At 45.8% G+C, this 22,313-nt stretch overlaps 1 protein-coding gene across 1 annotated transcript in view; it reads left to right on the forward strand.

Annotated features, from left to right (window-relative positions):
* The window catches only part of CDAN1 (codanin 1), a 177,906-nt gene that overhangs the window by 69,331 nt on the left and 86,262 nt on the right, over window positions 1-22,313 (forward strand). Inside the window, exons 10-11 of the mRNA XM_073552672.1 lie at window positions 13,818-13,893; window positions 15,054-15,268. Coding sequence (XP_073408773.1) covers window positions 13,818-13,893; window positions 15,054-15,268 — 291 coding nt within the window. The remainder of the gene's footprint in view (window positions 1-13,817; window positions 13,894-15,053; window positions 15,269-22,313) is intronic.

Genomic DNA, 22,313 nt, shown 5'->3' on the forward strand with positions numbered 1-22,313 from the left:
GGATAATGTCACGGCGATGGCATTTGTTATTCACCATGGAGGTGGACAGAGGCGAAGGTTCTGGCGATTTCCGCAGTACATATCCCTGGCATGGACAATCGGGCCGCAAACTTTGTAAGTCGTGAGAGTCTCATGGCGAGAGAGTGGTCCCTGCATCAGGAAGTCTTCCATCAACTTTGCCTTCGATGGGGTACTCCGTATGTGGACCTCATGGCGTCCCAGCTGAACAGGAAGGTTCCACAGTTTGTTTCCAGGTCCTGTGATCCTCTCACGGTGGGTGCCGACGCTCTGGCAATACCCTAGTCACAGTTTTCCCTTCCCTATCAGTTTTCTCCTCTCCCCCTTCTTCCAGGGCTGTTGAAGATCAAAGCGGAAGGGGTGCCGGTCATTCTGATTGTACTGGATTGGCCCAGGAGGACTTGGTTCGCAGAGATCATTAATCTTCTCGTGGACGTCCCCTGGAGGCTTTCAGACAGACTGGATCTTCTGTCCCAAGGACCAATCTGCCACCAGAATTCTCGGTCGCTCAATTCTACGACGTGGCTTTGAAATCGCGGTTCTGAAACTGTCCGGGTTTTCAAATCGGGTGATTCGTGTCATGCTAGAAAGCTGTAGTTGTCCCGGGTCTATTATTGGATTTGGAGAACTTTTTTCAGCTAGTGTGAATGTAATTACACCCCGCCTGTGTCCTTTGCTCTCCCTTCCTTTCTGGCGTTTCTCCAGGTGGGACTTGTCGCTGGTCTGTCTCTTAGTTCTCTAAAGGGCCAGCTGTCAGCTCTTTCTGTTCTTTTCAGAAAAACCTATCCTCCCTTTCTCAGGTCAAAACTTTCCTCCAAGGAGTAGCACATGCTGCTCCCCCATACCGGACACCCGCAGACCCTTTGGACCTCAATCTGGGCCTGGAGACCCTTATGAGTTCTCCTTTTGATCCTCTCCGAGAGGGCTCTCTATCCTTTGTCTTGGAAGGTTGTGTTTCTTGTGGCCTTCACCTCCATTAGGCGCGTCTTGGAATTGACGGCCCTTTCCTGTCATCCCCCCTTCCTTATTCTCCACCAGGACAAGGTGGTTTTGCGGCCTCTACAGTCTTTCCTTCCCAAAGTGGTGTCTGTATTTCATCTTAATGAGGATATTGTCCTTTTGCCCAGCTCCGACTCATCCTTTTGGTGCGTTCACTGAACAAGTTAGACCTGGTTAGGTTGGTGCAGGTCTGTCTGGATTTATGCCTTTAATCGCTTCACTAAAGGGGGCGGTCCTAGCCAATCAAAGGGAATGGCGAAAAGCAGCCGCTACACTGTAGAGGCATAAATTTGGGAGATTAAGTCCACCCAAAGATTTGGTTTGCTCTAGCTTAAAAACACTAATTCTAGAGCCCCCTTCTGAGCCCCAAATTGGCGGAAGGCTCGTGTCAGTAGCCTATTATCAGCTTTAGAAAGTAGAACCGGGAGCGTCTGTAAAGGAAAGCTTATTTTAGGGAAAGAGATCATTTTAATTAGATGGGCTTTACCTGCAAAGGATAATTTAAGGGATTTCCAGGACTGAATTGCTTGTATAACTACAGAAATAAAGAGGCTGAACATTTAATTTATAGATATCATGAGGATTTGATGGTAGGTCCACGCCAAGATAACGTAAAGAATTTCTCCCCCTCTGAAAGGGAAAAGGGAACAGCCACTGTTTTTTGAGCAGTTTTAAAAATAGCTAAAGCACGAGATTTATTAAAGTTTATACAAAATCCCGAAACTGCTCCAAATACATTAAAGGCGTCCATTATAGAGGAAATGGATTCCTTAGGATTGGATATCATGAGTAAGATATCAGCAAATGCCAACGTTTTAAGTGTATGGTGACCGACCCCTACGCCCCCAAAGGAAGGGATCATCTCCAGACATCTTAGTAAGAAATCAAGGGCAATATTAAACAACAAAGGTGACAGAGGACTGCCCTGCCTCGTCCCCTGAAGATGGAAAAAGGGGTGGACTGGATACCATTAAGCTAAATCGAAGATTGGGAGTTAGTGTAAATTGTGCGTATAAAATTAAAAAAAGGTAAAGCCAAACAGTCTATATTTCAGTTTTCTGATAAGATGAGACCAGGACACCCGGTCAAAAGCATTATCAGCGTCGAGGTTGACCAGTATATTCTGCTTGGCCTTAGCCTGATAACTATGTGTGATGGCCGCTAACGCCGTCCTGATATTGTAAGTGATAGACCGACCATGGACAAAGCCCATTTGAGATGAGGTAAGACTATCAGCAAGCATAGACCGTAATCTGTTAGCCATGATTTTGGTGAGCAATTTAAAATCAACATTTAAAAAGGAAATCAGGCGGTGCGAGGCGGGGAGAAGTGGATCTTTGCCCGGTTTTAGTAGTAATGACAGACAGGCTTCATTAAATCGATCCGGCAGAGAACCCGAGTCCAAGATATGGTTAAAAAGAGAAGTGAGGTGTGGAGTAATTAAGGGTTGTAACAGTTTATAAAACTCTACCGAGTACCCATCCGGGCCAGGGGCTTTATGCAGTTTTGAAGATTTAATGACTGATCTTACCTCCTCAGAAGAAATTGGTTGGTTTAGGATCTTCCGCTGAGAGTCAGAAAGCCTTGGTGGACAAGCCTTGCGTAGGAATGCATATCCATCCTCCCGAGAGTCCAGACATGGGCCATAAAGATCTGCATAAAAGTCTCTAAGGCTGTGTGCACACGATGCAGATATCCAGCGGATCCGCAGCGGATTTTACCGTGCAGAAACGTTGCATATCCGCATTGTGATATACAGTACCATGTAAGTCAATTGAAAAAAAAAAAACGCTGTGCAGACGCTGCTGATTTTTCTGCGCGGTTTTCCTGCGGTACAAAATCTGCAGCATGTCACTACTTTTGTGCGGTGTTCCACCTCCCCTGTCTCCAAATCCGCAGGGGGAAAACCGCACAAAAACCGCAAGAAGACGCATTAAAAATTGAAGAAATCCGCAGGATAAATGCAAGTCATTTGACCTGCGGATTTCTTCAGTTCTGCGCGGAAAAATCCGCAGGGCAAAAAAGTACGTGTGGACTCAGCCTAAAAATCGCATAAATTTGGATTGGGTCACGAGTGATAGAGCCATCGGGTAAGACAATATTGGGAACCCTAGTAACCGCTTTGAATGGCTTCGTTAAAGACGCCAGGAGACAGCCTGCTTTGTTACCCCAGCGAAAATAACGGTTACGTTGATGAGCTAATTGGTTGTGTGCCTGCTCATGTAATAAGGTATTTAAGTTTGGTTTAGCTGTCAGGTAAGTCTCTCTGGAGGGGAGGGAGTATTATGTAATTTAAAGTCTCTATACGACTGAGTGAGCTGGTCTAGGTGAGGCCGCAAAGAGGACAACAACTTCCTTTTTTTCCGGGACACATAAGAGATAACATGTCCCCTAAGTACTGTTTTAGCAGTGGCCCAAAATAGATTGATATCGTCCAAGTTGTCCTCCACGAAAGTCTCACACCAGCCTGTCATATAGCGCTTGAAATCATCTGAAGTATAGAGATAAGAGGGGAAGCGCCAGCGCAAAGACACAGATCTATTAGTGGGGAGTTCCGGAGTAAGTAAGACCGGGGAGTGGTCTGAGATAATTGAAGGAAGAATGTCAACTGTTTTTAGAAGGGAAGAAGAGAGGCAGAAGTTAGCCAATAATCAATTCGAGTGTGAACATCATGTACCCTAGAATAGAAGGGTATATTCTCTTTCCGTAGGGTGGCAGCACCTCCAGGCATCAACCAAGTCAAGCCTGTTTAACAAGGTAGAAATTGCTCTGGGTGGAGGGTGAGATGCTGGCAGGGGGGGAAGATCTGTCCAAAAAAGCATCATGAAGGCCGTTTAAATCTCCACCCAATAATATATTGGTAGGATGCCAGTCGTGAACCATCTCTTCAAGTTTAGCAAAGAAGGAGGGGCTAGTAGTATTGGGTGCGTAAACATTTATAAGGCAATATTCCCGCTGTTCAATAATTGCTCTGACTAATATCGCCCTGCCTGGTCCCTCACCACATCCTATATAGAATTATCGAGATCCTTATGAAACAAAATGGCCACACCACGCTTTTTCTGTGTAAAGGAAGCCTCCAAACACTCCGCATAATATCTATTACGGAGCGCTCGGTGACCCCTGCATAGCCAGTGGGTTTCTTGAAAAAGGCAATATGGGGGCGTAGACGAGTAATGTGATCTAGTACTTTTCTACACTTGACCGGTGAATTGAGGCCAGCCACATTCCATGATAGAAGTTTGATGGAGCGTATATTAATGTGAGAAGCTATGTTATTAGGGGTCTCCATGTTAACCTGTCCCACATTGGGGCCAGAACGTAGAAATGAGAAAAAGAGTAGTTGGGCAAAGGTCTGTCCCAGCAAGCAAATCTACCAACCCAAGTTAGCCAAAAAGATCGGACATAGAGCGTGCCCAAGGAGAGGAAACCCACCCCTAAACCCCAACTGAACTGAGAACTAAATAGTTAAACATCGGGTTAAGTTATCTTAACTAATGGTATCCCCTAGAAGGAAAAACATGAGATAAGAACAAAAGTTCCATATAGATCAAGCCATAAGCTCAAAATCAAATCTTAAAGGCAAAATAACACATGGCTACAAATCAGAGTCAAGTGACCGGAGAGGAGGCCCGGGAAGAGCGCTCAACTTCCTCTAATGCTTTATCTGGGTCATCAAAAAAATACCGGTTTTCCTTGAAGCACCACCCAAAGGCGTGAAGGGTAGAGAACAGCAAAACGATTGCCTTTGTCATGTAATAGTTTACATACTGAAGAAAAAGCACGGTGCTTGGTCACCACCAAGGAGGAGAAATCTTGAAACATAAGGAGGGAATGGCCCTCGTATTTCAATGAGGAGGTGGCTCGGTACGCCCAAGAGCAACTGAAGTTTGTCCTGGTAGTTGAGTAACTTGAAAATTACCGGGCGTGGACGAGCTTTCGGATCAGAGCGCAGGTTCAATTCTGTGTGCTCGCTCCACCACCATAGAGCCAGGCATGTCAGGCAAATTGAGTGCTCGTGGGAGCCATGAGGAAGTAAGGTGGTGTAAGGTCCTTTACAGATTCAGGAACACCGATGATCCGTAGATTGTTACGATGACTCCGGTTTTCCAGGTCATCAAATTTTTCCCAAAGCTGCTGTATCTCGTGGTCTCGTGTCCTCCAAGTCAGAAATCCGCTGTTCAGCCACTGAAAGTTTATTGGTGTGTTCAGTTAGCTGTGATGTGATTGATTCCAGTGATGATTGAAAAGATTTAAGTCTGGCGTCAATCACTGGCATGAGCTTCATTGTAATAGAAGCAGCAATTGCTTGCAGCGATTCCTCAGACATGGTGGTGTTAGAGTCAGATGTTTTAGGAGGAGATTTAGCAACCTGAGCTCTGGTCTTGACCAATTTGGAGCTACCCTGATTCACAAATTTATCCATGGACGGTGGAGCAGAGTATGCAGCCATGAGGTATACACAGAGAGAGAGAGGGGGGGGATACCACAGCCAAGATATGGCTAAAGAAGCTTACATAGTCCTGTTATCGAAGGTATATCCCAAATTGGGCCGGGGTCAACCGCAATACGGAAGGGGAGCCCTGACAAAAGGGGGCTTTATCCGTTATTTATCCAAACACGTGTAGGTGTAAGCAGGCACCGTTATAAAAAAAAAAGCAGTAGTCGCTGCTCAGTTCTGACCTCCGGAAGTTTATCTCGACAACTGGCTTTGCAGTTGTAGTCAAATTTTCAGTTTTCATCCCTCGGTGTTATGATCAAGAGGATATGTAGTGTACAAACACCAAAAATATATTTATAGTGTGTTTTCCTCTCTTGGCCACAAGATGCCACCAAAGTTCCAGCTTGTGCTGGGTATTACTCTGTCGCCTAATTGGGGGACACAGAACCGTGGGTGTTATGCTGCTGTCCACTAGGAGGCGACACTATGCATAATCTGAAAAAGATTAACTTTGGCTCCTCCTCTGCAGCATACGCCCCTGGACGGCATCAGCCTTCTCCAGTTTTTGCTTAGTGTCGCAAGGAGGTACACCTAAGATTTTTTTTTTAAATCCGTTTTTTCTTCCTTGATTTTTTTCAACGGATTACAGATAAAGAAAAGTGGGTCTCCAGCGAGACTCCCGGCATGGCTCCCTCCTCGGTTCCCTATTAAGGGGTACCCGGTTGAGGTCGAGATGGCTCTTCCCCATGTCGCTCCTTCCCCAGTCCTTCGGGTACTGGTGCGAAGTCAAGAACCCCCCCCCCCTCCTTCCCCAGTTCCCTTGGGCTCTGGGTTGAGGTCGAGGATAGGATGAAGCCCCCTGACGGTGAAGCAGCACCCTCCCTAATCCCCCTATGGGGGCATTAGGTTGAGACACCGCAGGTAGGGCCTGTATCAGGCACCATTCGGCCACTTACAAGTCCTGAGACCCCAGCCCAACTGCGGGCTCCTGTTGGGACTGGGGGAGGTGCAGGCAGGCATGGCACTGGTCAGAGACAGGGCTCCCTGCGCCCCTGTCTCTCCGGCAGCACCAGCTGCATAGCGACTCAAAGGGACCCCCCCACAGGGCCCAGGTTGCGCTCATGACCCCACCGCTAGCCTATCATTCAATCCGGGGGGGTCTGGTTTGAATCCTCCTCCACCTCAGAACCCGGTGGCCATCTTGCTGCAGCTGAAGGCAGCACAGCGGTCTCTGGGGGGCACAGGAGTGGGATTTATCGGCGCTGGACCTAGGGGGCGCACCGGTGGGGTAAGATCACAGCTGGGTTCTCTGTACTCAGCTGTGAGTTCATATAACCTATAACGCTCCCCTATTCCTTTTCCTCTGCGTAGATACCCCTGTAGGGCCTCTGCTAATTAGCCTCTAGACACTATGTCGGGCTCAAGAAAAAGGACCAGACAAGACTGCTTTTATGCAGTCTGTACAGCCTGCAAAGCCACTCTCCCCAGCGGCAGCACGTACCCGCACTGCCAGGACGGTACCCAAAACATTGGGTCAGAACCCCAAGAAGTCCCTACCAATGCTTCTGCGACCGCTACTGCGCCGGAATGGGCGACTCAGATGTCGCAGTCTATGACACAGTCTATAGATAACCTGACCTCTACACTACTGCAGGGTCATGCCTCGGCTATGAACGTTACTCAGCAAAGATCTCAGGGACAGACCGCTTCCGACAGCTTGAGTCGTAAGCGGACCCACAGGTCGCGTTCATCTGCGTCCTCACATCGCACTAGGTCGCCCCCTTCCAGGGAGAGACACAGTGGCTCCAGGTCACCGAGACCGTCCCCTGATAGAGAAACACAATGCGGATCTCCACAACGATCCCAGACCACAGAACACCTCCGCCCTAGTTCGCCCGCTAGGGAGCTCCTTAGCGATGTGCAAGACTCAGAGGGCATATGTGACTCTAACTCAGATAATGAAACGGAGAACACTCTGGTTCCTTGTCCCCCTAGCAATACAGCGCTAGTTGAGGATATAATTTCTTCCATCCTTTGGGTACTGGACATTTCTGATCCAACCCCGGAAGCACCAGAACACAAGATTTCCTTCGAGAGTGTTCAGAAACCATCTAAGGTCTTCCCTAATCACCCGGAATTTCAAAAAATACTTTCTAAGCATTTTTCACAGCCTGAGAAAAAATTCGCCAATCGCAAATACTTGGAAGCAAAGTGCCCCTTCCCACAGAAGGACACTAAGGATTGGACAGGTCTGCCTGAAGTGGACCCCCCAGTCTTTAGGCTGGCAGCACAAACACTTCTCTCACTACCGGACAGCTCAACCCTCAAAGACGCAGCAGACAGACAGGTAGAACGCATGGCGCATTCAATCTTTGAAGCGGCAGGTGCCTCTCTGGCTCCCGCATTTGCTTCAGTTTGGGCAGCCAAGGCCATTATGGCCTGGGCTAATCGATTGCAACAGGGCCTCCAAGCTTCAAATCCTCAGCTGGCGGACCAGGCGGTGCAAATTGCAGTAGTGGCAGATTACATGGTCCATGCAGCGTTGGATTCTGCAAGAGGGGTAGCGGGAATAGCATCAAACGCCATCACAATCCGGCGTATTCTCTGGCTGAGAGAATGGAAGGCGGATGTGGCCTCAAAAAAGTCCCTGACAAATCTCCCGTAACTTCAGTGGACGTCTTTTCGGTGAAAAGCTGGATACAATGATATCCAATGCTACTGGGGGTAAAAGTACTTCTCTCCCTCGACTAAAACCAAAACGCACGTTTAAAAGACGTAATCAATCTCGTTTCCGATCCTTTCGGAATTCTTCAGGCTGATCCGTCTCGCGCCCAGCACAAAATCGTAACCGCTCCCCCCGCAGAGACAACACACGGACAGCACAGAGGCCGGACAGGAACTGGCAGTCAAAAGCAAGCCAGGCAAAATCCAAAGGAGGAAAAGCTCAGACTTTCCCCTCATCATGACTCATGCCTTCCGGAAGACACCCCACTTGTGGGCGCACAACTGCTACTCTTTCAGCAGGTCTGGCTTCCTATTACAGAAGACAAGTGGGTCAAGGAAATAGTGTCTTCAGGATACAAGATCGAGTTTAATACCAGCCCACCGCACAGGTTCTTTCTCTCCGTTCCTCCAAAGCCTCCACTCAGCTCGAGCCTTCCATCAAGCAGTTTCTTCCCTCCTGCAAGCAGGAGTCATAGTACCGGTTCCAGCAGACGAGCGCTTCCGAGGGTTCTACTCCAATCTGTTCGCGGTGCCCAAGAAGGGAGGCAGCGTTCGACCCATACTAGACCTCAAGTAACTCAACAAGTATGTTCGAGTTCGTCACTTTCGCATGGAATCCCTCCGGTCAGTCGTTGCGTCCATGGAAAAAGGAGAATTTCTCGCCTCCATAGACATACAGGACGCATACCTGCATATACCGATTGCTCCCGCCCATCAGAGATTTCTCAGATTCGCAATCAACCAAGACCATTACCAGTTTGTGGCCCTCCCGTTCGGTCTTGCCACGGCTCCCAGAACATTTACAAAGGTCATGGCAGCCACCATGGACGTTCTACACTCCTGAGGCATAGTAGTCGTTCCATATCTGGACGACCTTCTCGTCAAGGCCCCCACCTTCAAGGACTGCGAGGTCAACGTCTCAATCACCATTGACACTCTGAGTCGCCTGGGATGGTTAGTCAATTTACAGAAGTCCTCGACTACCCCGAGTCAGTCTCTGGCCTTCCTGGGGATGCTATTCGACACCTCCAGGGGTCTGGTGATCCTCCCCAGGGACAAGGCACTGGCCCTCCGTTTGGGAGTTCGCACTCTCCTCCGCAAGTCCCCCCGATCTCTCCGGTATGCCATGAGAGTACTTGGCAGGATGGCAGCGGCAATGGAGGCGGTACCATTTGCCCAGTTTCACCTCAGACCCCTTTAACTGGCCATCCTCAAGTCGTGGGACAGGAATCTGTTCTCCCTCGACAGGGAGTTCCAGTTAGTATCGAAAACCAGGCGGTCCCTGCACTGGTGGCTCAAGCCAACCTCGCTTGCACGGGGAAAATCCTTTCTCTCCGGTCAATGAAAGGTTTTGACCACCGACGCAAGCCTTACGGGTTGGGGTGCGGTGCATCTACATCACAGAGCGCAAGGCAAGTGGTCACCAATGGAAGCGACCATGCCCATCAACATCCTGGAAATTTGGGCCATCTTCCTGGCATTGAAAGCCTTTCATCACTTGCTAGCAGACTCTCATATCAGAGTACAATCGGACAAAGCTACGGCGGTGGCATACGTGAACCATCAAGGCGGGACCCGCAGCATCCAGGCGATGAACGAAGTAACACGTATCCTACACTGGGCGGAGGATGCGAGGTCGGTACTCTCTGCGGTCCACATTCCGGGTGTGGACAACTGGGAAGCCGACTATCTCAGCAGACAAGGAATGGACTCGGGGGAGTGGTCTCTCCATCCCGAAGTTTTTCGTCAGACCTGCCGGCATCCCATCTCAATGCCAAGGTTCCCAATTTCATGGCCAGGACGCGCGACCCGCGGTCGCTAGGAGCAGATGCCCTGGTTCAGGACTGGACCCAATTCCAGCTTCTGTACATTTTTTCCACCCCTCCCCCTGATCTCCAGAGTCCTGAGGAAGATCAAGCAAGAGGAAGTTCCCACCATCCTGATCGCTCCAGACTGGCCCAGGCGTACATGGTACGCCGACGTCATGCAACTCACAGCAGACGCTCCCTGGCGTCTCCCCACACGTCCCGACCTTCTGTCCAAGGCCCGTTCTTCCAGCAGAACTCAGGGGCTCTCAATTTGACGGCGTGGCCATGGAGACCTGGGTTTTGACCCAAGCAGGTTTTTTGACGGACGTCGTTAAAACCATGATCAGGTCTCGAAAGCCAGCTTCAGCCAGGATTTACCATCGTACCTGGAAGGCTTTCTTCACATGGTGCGAATCTCGAGGACCGGTCCCACTTCCCTACTCTCTTCCAAAGGTCCTCGGTTTCCTTCAGTCAGGCCTGGACGCCAGGCTATCCCTGAGCTCGCTTAAGAGCCAAGTGTCAGCGCTTTCAGTGCTCTTTCAGAGGCGTATTGCTAATAAGCCACAAGTGAGGACCTTTCTCCAAGGGGTTTCCCGTTTGGTTCCCCCCTACAAACATCCATTGGAGACGTGGGACCTCAACCTGGTCTTGACAGCATTGCAGATACCTCCTTTCGAACCCCTTAAGGAGGTCTCACTCCGCCTTCTGTCACACAAGGTGGTCTTTCTGGTGGCAATCGCCTCGCTACGCAGGGTGTCCGAACTTTCAGCACTTTCCTGCAGACAACCCTTTCTGGTTTTCCATCAGGACAAGGTGGTTCTCCGTACAGTCCCATCCTTCCTTTCGAAGGTTGTGTCCAGCTTCCACCTCAATGAGGAAATCTCACTACCATCTCTTTGCCCGGTTCCTGTTCATAGAGTGGAGAAGGCTCTGCATACGCTTGACCTGGTCAGGGCATTGCGTATTTTCGTGTCTAGGACTGCTCCCTTCCGGAAGTCTGATTCACTTTTCCTTCTTCCAGAAGGTGTTTGCAAGGGTCTACCGGCTTCCAAAGCCACCCTTGCTAGGTGAATCAAGTCCACCATACAAGAGGCTTACCGACTTGTCAATTCTCCTCTTCCGGCCGGTATCATGGCACACTACGCGGGTGGTAGGAGCCTCTTGGGCCATTCGGCATCAAGCCTCGGCACATCAAGTGTGTAAGGCAGCCACTTGGACTAGCCTGCACACATTTACAAAACACTACAGAGTGCATACTCAGTCCTCAGCGGATGCGAGCCTGGGTAGACAGGTCCTGCAGGCAGCAGTACCCCAAATCTAGGGGACTGTCAGCACAATATTCGTCCACTGCTTCCCACCCAGGGACTGCTTTGGGACGTCCCACGGTTCTGTGTCCCCCAATTAGGCGACAGAGTAAAGGAGATTTTTGTGTACTCACCGTAAAATATTTCTCTTAGCCTTTAATTGGGGGACACAGCTCCCACCCTGTTGCCCTTACGGGTTGTTGTTAGTTGAGTTCTCATATTGTTCTTTGAGCTCGTACATAGTGGCCTTCTTACAGGCATGGTTATGTTATTTGTGTTACGTTCCTCCTAATGCTTTTACACAAAACTGGAGAAGGCTGACGCTGTCCAGGGGTGTATACTGCAGAGGAGGAGCCAAAGTTAATCTTTTTCAGATTATGCATAGTGTTGCCTCCTAGTGGACAGCAGCATAACACCCATGGTTCTGTGTCCCCCAATTAAAGGCTAAGAGAGATTTTACGGTGAGTACACACAAATCTCCTTTTTCCAGCCTGTGTGTGTCTGCCATCACTCCCTGGCCTCCTGCCTCTCACCCCTCAGCGTTAATGGCCTCACTGGCTCTGCAGTGCCCTCTCTCCCTAGTGCCTGCATCTACCAGACAAGTGCTGCTGTGGATCCACTGCCAGGCTGGGTGAGTCAGATTCCCTCAGGAAAGGTGGAGATGAGGATGTTTTTAGTCCCATCTGCTGTAGGGTTCATCTGGTGGGATCATTGTCCAGGCTTTGTGCTTCCAGTGGTGGGTCTGTGTGAGTTCACCCTGGGAGCTCCTTTCTACTGTCCAGCTTCTGTGGTGGCTGCAGGGATTTTGCTGTGGGTCAGCAATAATTTTTGGTCATGATCTCATCTATCGGTATAGGCCGCAGGCCTCACATCTGCTGTGATGCCTTTGACTCCCCTGGGCAAGAATTTACAGTCCAGATCCCAATATAATGGGCTTTCAGGGATCCTGAGTTTAAGTGAGTTCCAATTGTTTGTGGTGGTCCTGATTGAGCTGGATGAAGTGGATTGATAAGCCCAGTCTTGGAGCTCCTCTATGTGTGTCTGTTCATGTCGGCGGCCATCTTGGATCTCAACCGCCCCCTTTAGGAAGACAGACCCTGTCATTCCAGAGGGTGCGTGTAGAGGCCTGCTGGCCTTCAAGGCTACGATTGCTTGCTGGATTTGGTCTGCAATTTTGGAGGCATACCAAATCAAGAACAGAGCGCCTTCCCTTGGAATTAAGGCACACTCTACCCGGGTAGTGGGTGCATCCTGGGTGGTACACCACAGGGCATGTGCCCTGCAACTCTGCAAAGCGGAAACCTGGTCTTCCATCCACACGTTCGCAAGTTTTTACAGGGTCCATACCTACGCTTCGGCGGACCCCAGCCTAGGTAGAAGGATCTTGTAGGCGGAAGTGGTGTGTTCTCCGACCGGAACAAAGTTTTTGCTGTTGCCTCCCCAGGGACTGCTTTGGGATGTCCCATGGTTCCTGTGTCCCCCAATGAAGCGATAGAGAAAACAGGATTTTTGGTTACTCAACGTAAAATCTGCTTCTCGGAGCCTTCTTTGGGGGACACAGCACCCTCCCATGTTTATCAGCTCTACTTACTGAAATTATTTTGTTACAATATGTGTTTTGTTTCTTTTACTTGTTGCTTCTACTGTTTTCTCACTAACTTATTAACCTAGTGCCGGTTGGTGGGGTGTACACTGCAGAGGAGGAGCTAACTTTTTTTATACATAGTGTCAGCCTCAGTGGCAGCAGCATACACCCATGGTTCCTATGTCCCCCAATAAAGGCTCTGAGAAAAAGATTTTATAGTGAGTAACCATAAATCCTGTTTTTACCGGACAATTCCTTTTAACCTTCAAATACATCAGAGTTTTTCTGACCGGTCTGTAGCCCTCATTCTCCTCTCCTGACCAATAATCTAAGCATATATGACCAAATCAAGGTCCCCAGTTGTGAAAGCATCATAATTTCTAATGCTATGGCTCTCTGTAGCAATATGTAGTAATGGTCAATGATGGAGAATACTGTACAGATTTTAAAATTGTAGTAGAAACACATAAAATCAATTCTAAAACCTATGAGAGGTTGTGGAATCCCTGGTTACAATACGGTACAGTTAACTGATGGGAATGTGCTATATTTTACAATGCTGGTGTTGTGGATAAACCATTAATACCCGGACATAGGAACATTTCTGTTTTGTACGGTTTGATTGACAATATGGGTAAAAAGGATAACTAATGGTAAATTACGGTGTAAGAGAAATCTTATGGAGAAAAGAGTTATATAAGCTGTCTACATGGGGGGGGAACAGGGATGTTCAATTTGTAAATCTATTGTTTGTGGAAGATTTACTGTATATTCTGTATTTTGAATTCTGATTAATAAAAATCTGTTTGATCCAAAAAAAAAACACATAATATATTTTATGTCATAAGTTTGTTTTTCATTACTTTTTTTTTTTTTTTTCCTTTCCATTTTTGCCAATCTCCTGCTAAATAAACCCTTGTGTTTTTTTGTCCCCTCAGGGCTATGATGGTTAATCTCTCTGAAGCCTGGAATTATAGACATTTTGCAAGACTCTTTCAAAGGCAACTTGTTCAGGTAAGGTTTTTGCATCTTTGGACTTTTACAATGCTTCTCCATGTGAATAGTGTCCTATCTGATGCCCTTTTAGCAACCAAGATGACAATAGCTAAAAATATTTCAATGCTGTTTGTATAGGAGGCACATACTGGCTTATAGGGTACTTGTTGTTTTAGGAAACTTGTCAGAATAGGCTTCATTGTGTGCATCTGAAGAAAAGCAATTATGTTTAGCCTTTTTACGCAGTTTTCCCCTCTGCATGCGCTGTTGATAATTTACTGTTTTCTCTGAGTTATCGAGAGGAGACTAGCTCCAATGTGTCCCATGCGCAACATGAGAGACATGGTAGGGACTCCCCGTGTCTGTTTAGCACCTGTTCAGAAGCAGCAGCTGCTTGGAGGAGCAGAAGCTTTGACTCTGACTTTGAGGTTAGGTAAAACACTCATTTGCTTTGCTTTTCTTTTCTCCCTTGTCCAAAGACTCCAGTAGGCATCTATAATTTGGAGACTCTGTCGTCTTGAGCAAGACAGATTTTTGCTGTTTGTTAGTTAATATAATGAATTCAGGAGGCCGAAGAGTTTAGAAATGATGTCTACATGGAGAAAAAATACTTTTCAGATAAAATGTGTTGCATATTTTCTTATCCTATGCCTGTACTTTTTATGAAGGCTTTTGGAAGGACAATCACCATTTAAGTCAAGTAACCTATTAAAAGGGGTTCTCCGGGCTGGTGGAAAAAGTCTGCAGACTAGCAAATTGTGGCAGTGTGTCCTGATCAATCTTATTTCGATTTGCTACTATTGCCCTCGTTTTTACATATGTAAGTAGTGGTATAGCTTTATATAGGCTTCCTTCTATAAAAAGTACACCTTTTGAGATTTCATGGGCCAGTCATGAGTCGCCTACTTTAAAAGCTCAAAAAAACATGTGGAACATGTCAATGTTCTTGGAGGGAGCGATTGACGTGCCCGCAGTTCACTTCACTGCTTGCTTAAGGTTTCTACACTAGATGATTGGTGCATCAGATGTTGACAAAAAGTGTATCACTTTAGACTGAGAATAGAAGCACCTGCACAGCCATACAGCTACTTCCATATGTAAAACCATTTTCACAGGTTACTACTGTTTGTTAGATGCTTTTATGATGTCCATTGAAGTTCTCTTTTAATTTTGTTCAGATGTGTAAAGGACCCACTGGAGGAATGGGCGGTGTGGGCAGCTGTGACCATCCAGACCAAGATGTGCTCAACATGCTTGGGCCAGATAATCTTAACAGGCTGAAGCGTCTACAGGAGAGATTTGTGACTCCTCAGAGTGTTGGGGGCCCTTGTCCTCCTCCTTCTTTTCCTGGGTACCAGGAGTTTTTCAGAGACTTCATTCTTAGTGCTGCAAGGTGAGTGTTGCTGAAAGTTTCATTCTAAGGAATATGTAACCGCCCATGTGTACAGTGTCTTCTTTCAAGAGCTTTCTCCTCTAGATGTGTGCTATCATTACTGCTATTGTATCAAACAACTATGATGAGGATAAATTGCAATTGGGAAAAAAAGAATTATGTAAAAATGCATCTTCCTGTACTTGATTTCTAACGATGCTTTGAAAATCTACATTTCTATAATTGTTTTTAAATTAGTTGTCCATTTACTTGTTGGCTGTTTATTGAAAAGCCATGTTTTTAGGGTACATGTTCTCCCATTGAATAAGCCCATCTCATTATAGAGTCTGTGTGTCCGATTCATCAAGACAGGAGAAGCGTATACTCATGTTATGCCTGTCTTGGAGTAAAAAAAAAATGCCGAATTCATTAAGAGGAGCAGGCCACTAAATTTATTTAGAGAAAATCAAAAACAATGAAAAAGACAGAAAAGCAAGAAACAGTGCACACACAGCTGAAATATGTATATAAAAAGGCTTTATTAGACACCAATGCCTGACAGACAGAAAATACAAGTTAAAAACACCATAAAAATCACAAAAAGCATGGACAATTCAAACCTGACAAGGTAGATTGGTAAAGCAATATTTAATCAGGGTATAGTAAAGGATAAAAAATCAGTAAGTAACTGACACATAAATCATAGCTGAGGTAGCATGAATGTTTAGTTTTATATGCAGGACTTATAATCATGTAGATCTAAGCTATAGCATGATGAAGCTAATGACCGTATTCCCCTTATAAATCTCAAAAAAAAAAAAGAGATTTAATCTATTTCTCCTGGAGGATCTCTCCAATATAATTGAAATTCTAAGCCCAGAAAGCAGCGCCCTCAGCAACGATTCTGTCTTCAATGGCATATGCATGCATCATAGATTTACAAATAAACACACCATGAACAATAGGAAATAGATGCTAAAACATGAAAAACACATGGCTCATAGCTAGGGCAGCTTATGAAAAATAATTTGTATATACTACCAGTGTTATATAGATATATCTGTACCACAGAAATCTAATGTCAATAGTTTATAAATAACATTATCTGGAACTAAGTCCAGCTCAATAATTTAACTATGTCCATAGATGCCCTCAGCAATGGCCTTGTGTTAATTGACAAGCATATGCAATAGCAGTTACTAATTAAGGTATACTAATGCAGCAATATAACCCATCACCCCAGTCATACCGTCAGGTTTGTCCGGTCCTACGTGTGTCGCTGTCCCCACGACAGCTTCATCAGGGAAGTAGTCTCTAAGTGTGCTCAGTCCCTTTTTATATCTTGCAAGTGCACTTGCTAATGCTCTGAGTCACGCCGACACCTGTGTGCGGCGTCTCCCTGGCACTTCTAATCTAAGTGAAAGCAAAACTTCAGGGATCAGACTGGGCATGTGCTGAATGCAGTTCACCCAGTCTAGAGATGGCGCTGATGTGCTCCACTGACAGGAAATATATCAATCTCCTGAGATCAGACTGCGCATATATCAGATGCAGTTCACTTCATCAAGAAGTAGCGCTGATGCGCCCCACTGGGAGAAAGTAGTAGTTATATAATGCACTCCACACATAACAGAAAACAGCCATCTCTCTGTCTGGGATATCAGTCCTACTATATATGGGGAATAAGTGCATATATGAGGAAGGGGGTAGTAGATGTATAGTAAATTTCACACTTATCAAAAATAAACCATTATATGAGTCTAAGATATCAATGCACCAATACACAAATTAGGTTCCACCCCTAGCTCCTCATTTCTCTGCAAGTTCTTTTTACAGTTGTTATATCACCAATATGTTGCAACTCAATCACAGCCACAGATGAAACTGCAATGGGGAGGAGGAAAAAAAAATGCGGTTTATTTAGTCTTGAAATAGCACTAATGCACTCCACTACGAGGAGATGATAGTTGTAAAATATATGCTATAATTCACATATATCAAAGTATAAGCTGACATGTTAGCCTAAGGTGTCAATAACCCTTTGCACAAAGATATTAAATATAGCCTTAAGATCCACCCTTTACTACCCATTTTGTACAAACTTCTTGCGATAGTTATAACACCAATATGTTACCGATCGCTTCCAAACTAAAGATGAAAAATTGGCATATTCCTACGGACTGTCTGCAAGGCTTTATAATGCCATATATATTTGGTGCAATCTAACTTATTTTTTCACTCCTTTGATGACAAGGCATTTTAACACTAGCGGGTAATATACTCACAAATGGTAAGCATTAATTATTGAACAGTGACTAACATTTGCTATCTTTGTTCTCAAATGTGTTAAATACAAAATATAGATAAAAATAATAATAAAACCACAAATGCCAATTATTCCATAGAAATGGCGATAACACCAGTCACAAAAGGATATATAGCCCATTTTATATTAATTGTTTTTTTTTTTTCAGTTTTTTTCTTTTGTCCAATATATATGCACACCATGGATGAATTAGTTAATATGCCCGCCATAATAGTGCATACACATCATGCTTCCATTTCTATAGACCATAAGGAGATCTCCCTTTCCCCTACACTTATATACTCCTGAACCAAAGAGACCCCTGGACTTCCCACCTTATCCCATTAGGAACCCCGTGAAGCAAAGCTCTTCATGCCATTGGGTCTGACTGAATTAAGCTTATAAATCCATCTCGATTCTAGCCTTAGCAATTCGCCTAGCCGATCTGTTTTCCTGATATTTGTCTTGACTTTTTGTAGGCCCACTACATGTAGCCCATGGATCTTGCCATTGTGGCAGTCCAAGAAGTGCTGTGCCACAGAAGACAAAGTCTTCCCCTTTGCCAAATCCGTCTTAGCCAGATTTATAGTAGACGTATGTTTTTGTATACGCTTCCGTAACTCTGTGAGGTCTGTCCTATAAACACCAAAGGACAAGAACAAATCAGAGCATACACCACAGAAGCGTATACTCATGTTATGCCAGTCTTGGAGTAAAAAAAAAAATGCCGAATTCATTAAGAGGAGCAGGCCACTAAATTTATTTAGAGAAAATCAAAAACAAGGCACAAAACACAAATATCCTAAAATAAAAAATTATCTGCAAAAAATGCATGAAGTTAGTAATAATAATAAGGGTATTTAGTAAACATAATTTTGATCAAAAGAACGTACAAGCAATCCCGCCATGTTAAGGCAACCCTTGTGGGACAGTCCTAACTCTTGTATTAAAACCTTTCCACTTGTCAAGTGACGTAAATGTGAACAAGGACCGAGGGACTGAACCACCAGTAAAACCATAGGCCAGACAGGATGGATTGCCCAGCACAGAAACATGGCGGTCACACCCTTATATTCACAGGATGCACATTGAACTGAATAAAAATCTAGGGTCTAAGCTGAAAAAGTAAGTTAATGTGTATGCAGAATGTAAATGCATATTAACACACGACCATTACACAGAGAGAACCAAAGACAAGGCACAAAACACCAATATCCTAAAATAAAAAAAAATAAACTGCAAAAAATACATGAAGTTTTTTTTGTTTTTTTTACACTAAATTTATTTCGCATCTTTTGCAGAGTTGAGGGCCCCACACAAGAAATGCTTCTCCAGTCAAAATTAAAGTAGCTTTTCTGGCGTGATAAACATCGTAACGTTTCATTAATTGGGTGTGTTTAATTAAGTCTGTACTTTTTGGCACCGCTTATCCAAAATGGCATGTGAATGCCAGAAGTTGTTAAATTTTTACCCAACTCTGCTAAGCATAACATTTTTGCGACTTTGAAAACTTTAACACCTCTTTTGTGGTGAAAAGGCTATAATGAATCGGCCCCTTTATTTCAAAACAATGCTGCATGAGGAAAAAAAAACAAAATATATAGCTATCTATATCGATATTAATATTATCCAAGCTAACCCATAAACATGCACACTCGACTAAACTTGTATATTTCATTGCTAACAGGAAAAGACTGACTTAAAATTCCTGTTCAGTTTAACCCCTTCCTGACATCTGACGTACTATCCCGTCCACGGGACCCGGGCCCCTATGCCCATGGACGGGATAGTACCTCATAGCGATCAGCGGCGCTCATGGAGGGAGCGCCGCTGATCGCGGCCGGGTGTTAGCTGATTATCACAGCTGACACCCGGCACTATGTGTCAGGGGTGGTCACGGACGATCCCCGACACGTTAACCCCTGGCACACTGCGATCAAACATGATCGCAGAGTACCGGGAGATTAGGAAAGCATCGGCAGGGAGGGGGTTCCCTCCGTTCTTCCCTGAGACCCCCAGCTCAGCGTGATGTGCTGCGCTGCTCTGAGGGCCTCCTTCCCTGCAGGTCCCCGGATCCAATATGGCCGCGGGGGCCTGCAGGGAGGCGGCCTCCTGAGTGCCTGCAGAGCGCAGGGCTGAGGAAAGCCTGTGCTGCGCCTCTCAGATCCCTGATTTGTCACAGCGCTGTGTAAAAATAATTTATTAAAAATCGCTAAATAAAAAAATACTCCCCAAAAAATTCATTTTTTGTAAATAAAAAAACAAACAAAAGTACACATATTTAGTATTGCCGCGTCCGTAACGACCCGCCCTATAAAACTGTCCCATTAGTTAACCCCTTTAGCGAACCCCTTAAATAAAAAACAAAGCAAAAAAAATGCTTTATTATACCACCGAACAAAAAGTGCAATAACGCGCAATCAAAAAGACGAGTATAAATAACCATGATACCGCTGAAAACGTCATTTTGTCCTGCGAAAAACGAGCCGCCATACAGCATCATCAGTGAAAAAATAAAGTTATAGCTCGCAGAATAAAGCGATGCAAAAATAATTTTTTATATAAAATTGTTTTCATTGCATAAAAGTGCCAAAACATAAAGAAACGACAATTGAAGTATCGCTGTAATCGTACTGACCCAAAGAATAAAGCCGCTTTATCAATTTTACCACATGCGGAACTGTGTAAACGCACCCCCCAAAAGAAAATCATGAAATGCTGGTTTTTGTTCATTCTGCGTCTTAAAAATCGGAATAAAAGACGATCAAAAAAATGTCACGTTCCCGAAAATGGTACCAATAAATACGTCAACTCGTCCCGCAAAAAAATAAGACCTCACATGACTCGGTGGGTCAAAATATGGAAAAATTATAGCTCTCAAAATGTGGTGATGCAAAAACTATTTTTACAATAAAAAGCGTCTTTTAGCATGACAGCTGCCAAACATAAAAACCCGCCATAAATAGTAAACCAAACCCCCCGTTATCACCCCGTTAGTTAGGGAAAAATAATACAATTAAAAAAAAGTATTTATTTCCATTTTCCCTTTAGGGTTAGGGCTGAGATTAGGGTTAGGGGTGTGTTGGGGTTAGGGTTGGAGTTAGAATTGGTTGGGTTTCCACTGTTTAGGCACATAAGGTGCTCTCCAAACGCAACATGGCATCTGATCGGAATTCCAGCCAATTCTGCATTGGAAAAGTCAAATGGTGCTCCTTCCCTTCCAAGCTCTGCCATGCGCCCAAAGAGTGGTTTACGCCCACATATGGGGTATCAGCCTACTCAGGACAAATTGCAAAACAACTTTTGGGGTCCAATTTCTCCGGTTACCCTTAGGAGAAAAAAAAATTGGGGGCAAAAATATCATTTTTGTGGAAAAAAAATTTTCTCCTACGCCTCATTGGGGGACATAGAGACCGTGGGTGTTGTGCTGCTTGCCACTATGAGGACACGAAGTAAATCAGAAAAAAAGGTAACTCCTCCCTTGCAGTATACACCCTCTCGCTGGATGAGATTTCTCCAGTTCATGCTTAGTGTCTATTGGAGGTACTTTGAGTCTGGCTTCAGACCCCTCCGTTTTTATTTTATTTTTGAATTTTCTGTAAATTTTTATTTTTTAATTAACAGAGTGATGGGGGCGACGGTTCCTTTCTACAGCCCGCTGTCCCCTGAACCAACAACAGGCAGGTACGCGGAGTATTCCTCTCCGTACACTTTCCTGCGACGTTTGGGGCTGATTCCTCTGGCAATAATGGCAATGATCCTTGGACAGCGCCTGGATCCTGGACAGCGCTTCCGAAGGCCCTGAATCAGCCCCATAGCTCTCCATCGCCCTACCATAGGGAGGATCGATTTGAGCATGCCCCTTTAAGAACTCCTTCAGCTCTGCTACATCAGCCCAGGAGGATGAGAGCCTACATGGATGGCCCGGACAGCGCTGAACACTGGAGTTGAGGTATGGGGTCGGGTCCTGGCCCCTGGGAGAAGCGCTGACTTAGCGGCGGTGCACCGGCCCCCCATATTGGCCCCTCCCCCTCGGCGCTACCGCGGGTAGCCCGAAAAATTAAGTCCCCAGCTTTTCCAGGCCTGCTAGGCCGCAATTTCAATAGCGCCGCCCGCGCTATTATCGCTGCCCCCTCCTCTTGGCGCCTCTCATCCCTTACGAGACGCGCAATTCTAATCTCGGGGGCCATGTCTTTTTACCTCAGCCTGCTCTGGACAGGAGCTGTGAGGCAAGCACTCTGCCAGATACCAGGTGACACCGCAGGGCCACCGCTATTCTTCCTGGGGGACACAGCACAGGACCGGGTAGGCTGGTTTCACATTAGCGCTTTTGTGCGCAGCGCATCGTGCGCACTTATGTTTAACATGACGTGCGCATGGCCTTGCGCACACTTGCGTTTTCGTGCGCATGCGGTTTTTCATCTTTCGCACAAGACGCAACATGTTGCATTTTTTGGTCCGCCCTGTCTTGACAAAAAAAACGCTTGTGCACGGAATGCGCAAAAACAACACATTGAAATCTATGGGAAAGCCTGCGTGCACATGGTCTTGCGCACGCTTGCATTGTTTTGCGCATGCGTTTTTGAGGTAAACAAGTCTGGAATGTTCTCTAGACAAAGGAAAAAATGTCACACCTAAAAATGCATAAACGCAAACGCATTTAAAACGCAAGCAACGCTGCGTTTTTTGACGCATCAGCGTACGCATGACGCTAAAAAAAGTGCGTTTGTTTTGCGTTTTTCTTTGCATTTTTATGCGCCC

Source organism: Dendrobates tinctorius, unplaced genomic scaffold (genome assembly GCF_039654945.1).
Source record: "Dendrobates tinctorius isolate UK_male_01 unplaced genomic scaffold, ASM3965494v1 ptg000194l, whole genome shotgun sequence".
Classification (NCBI taxonomy): Eukaryota; Metazoa; Chordata; class Amphibia; order Anura; family Dendrobatidae; genus Dendrobates; species Dendrobates tinctorius.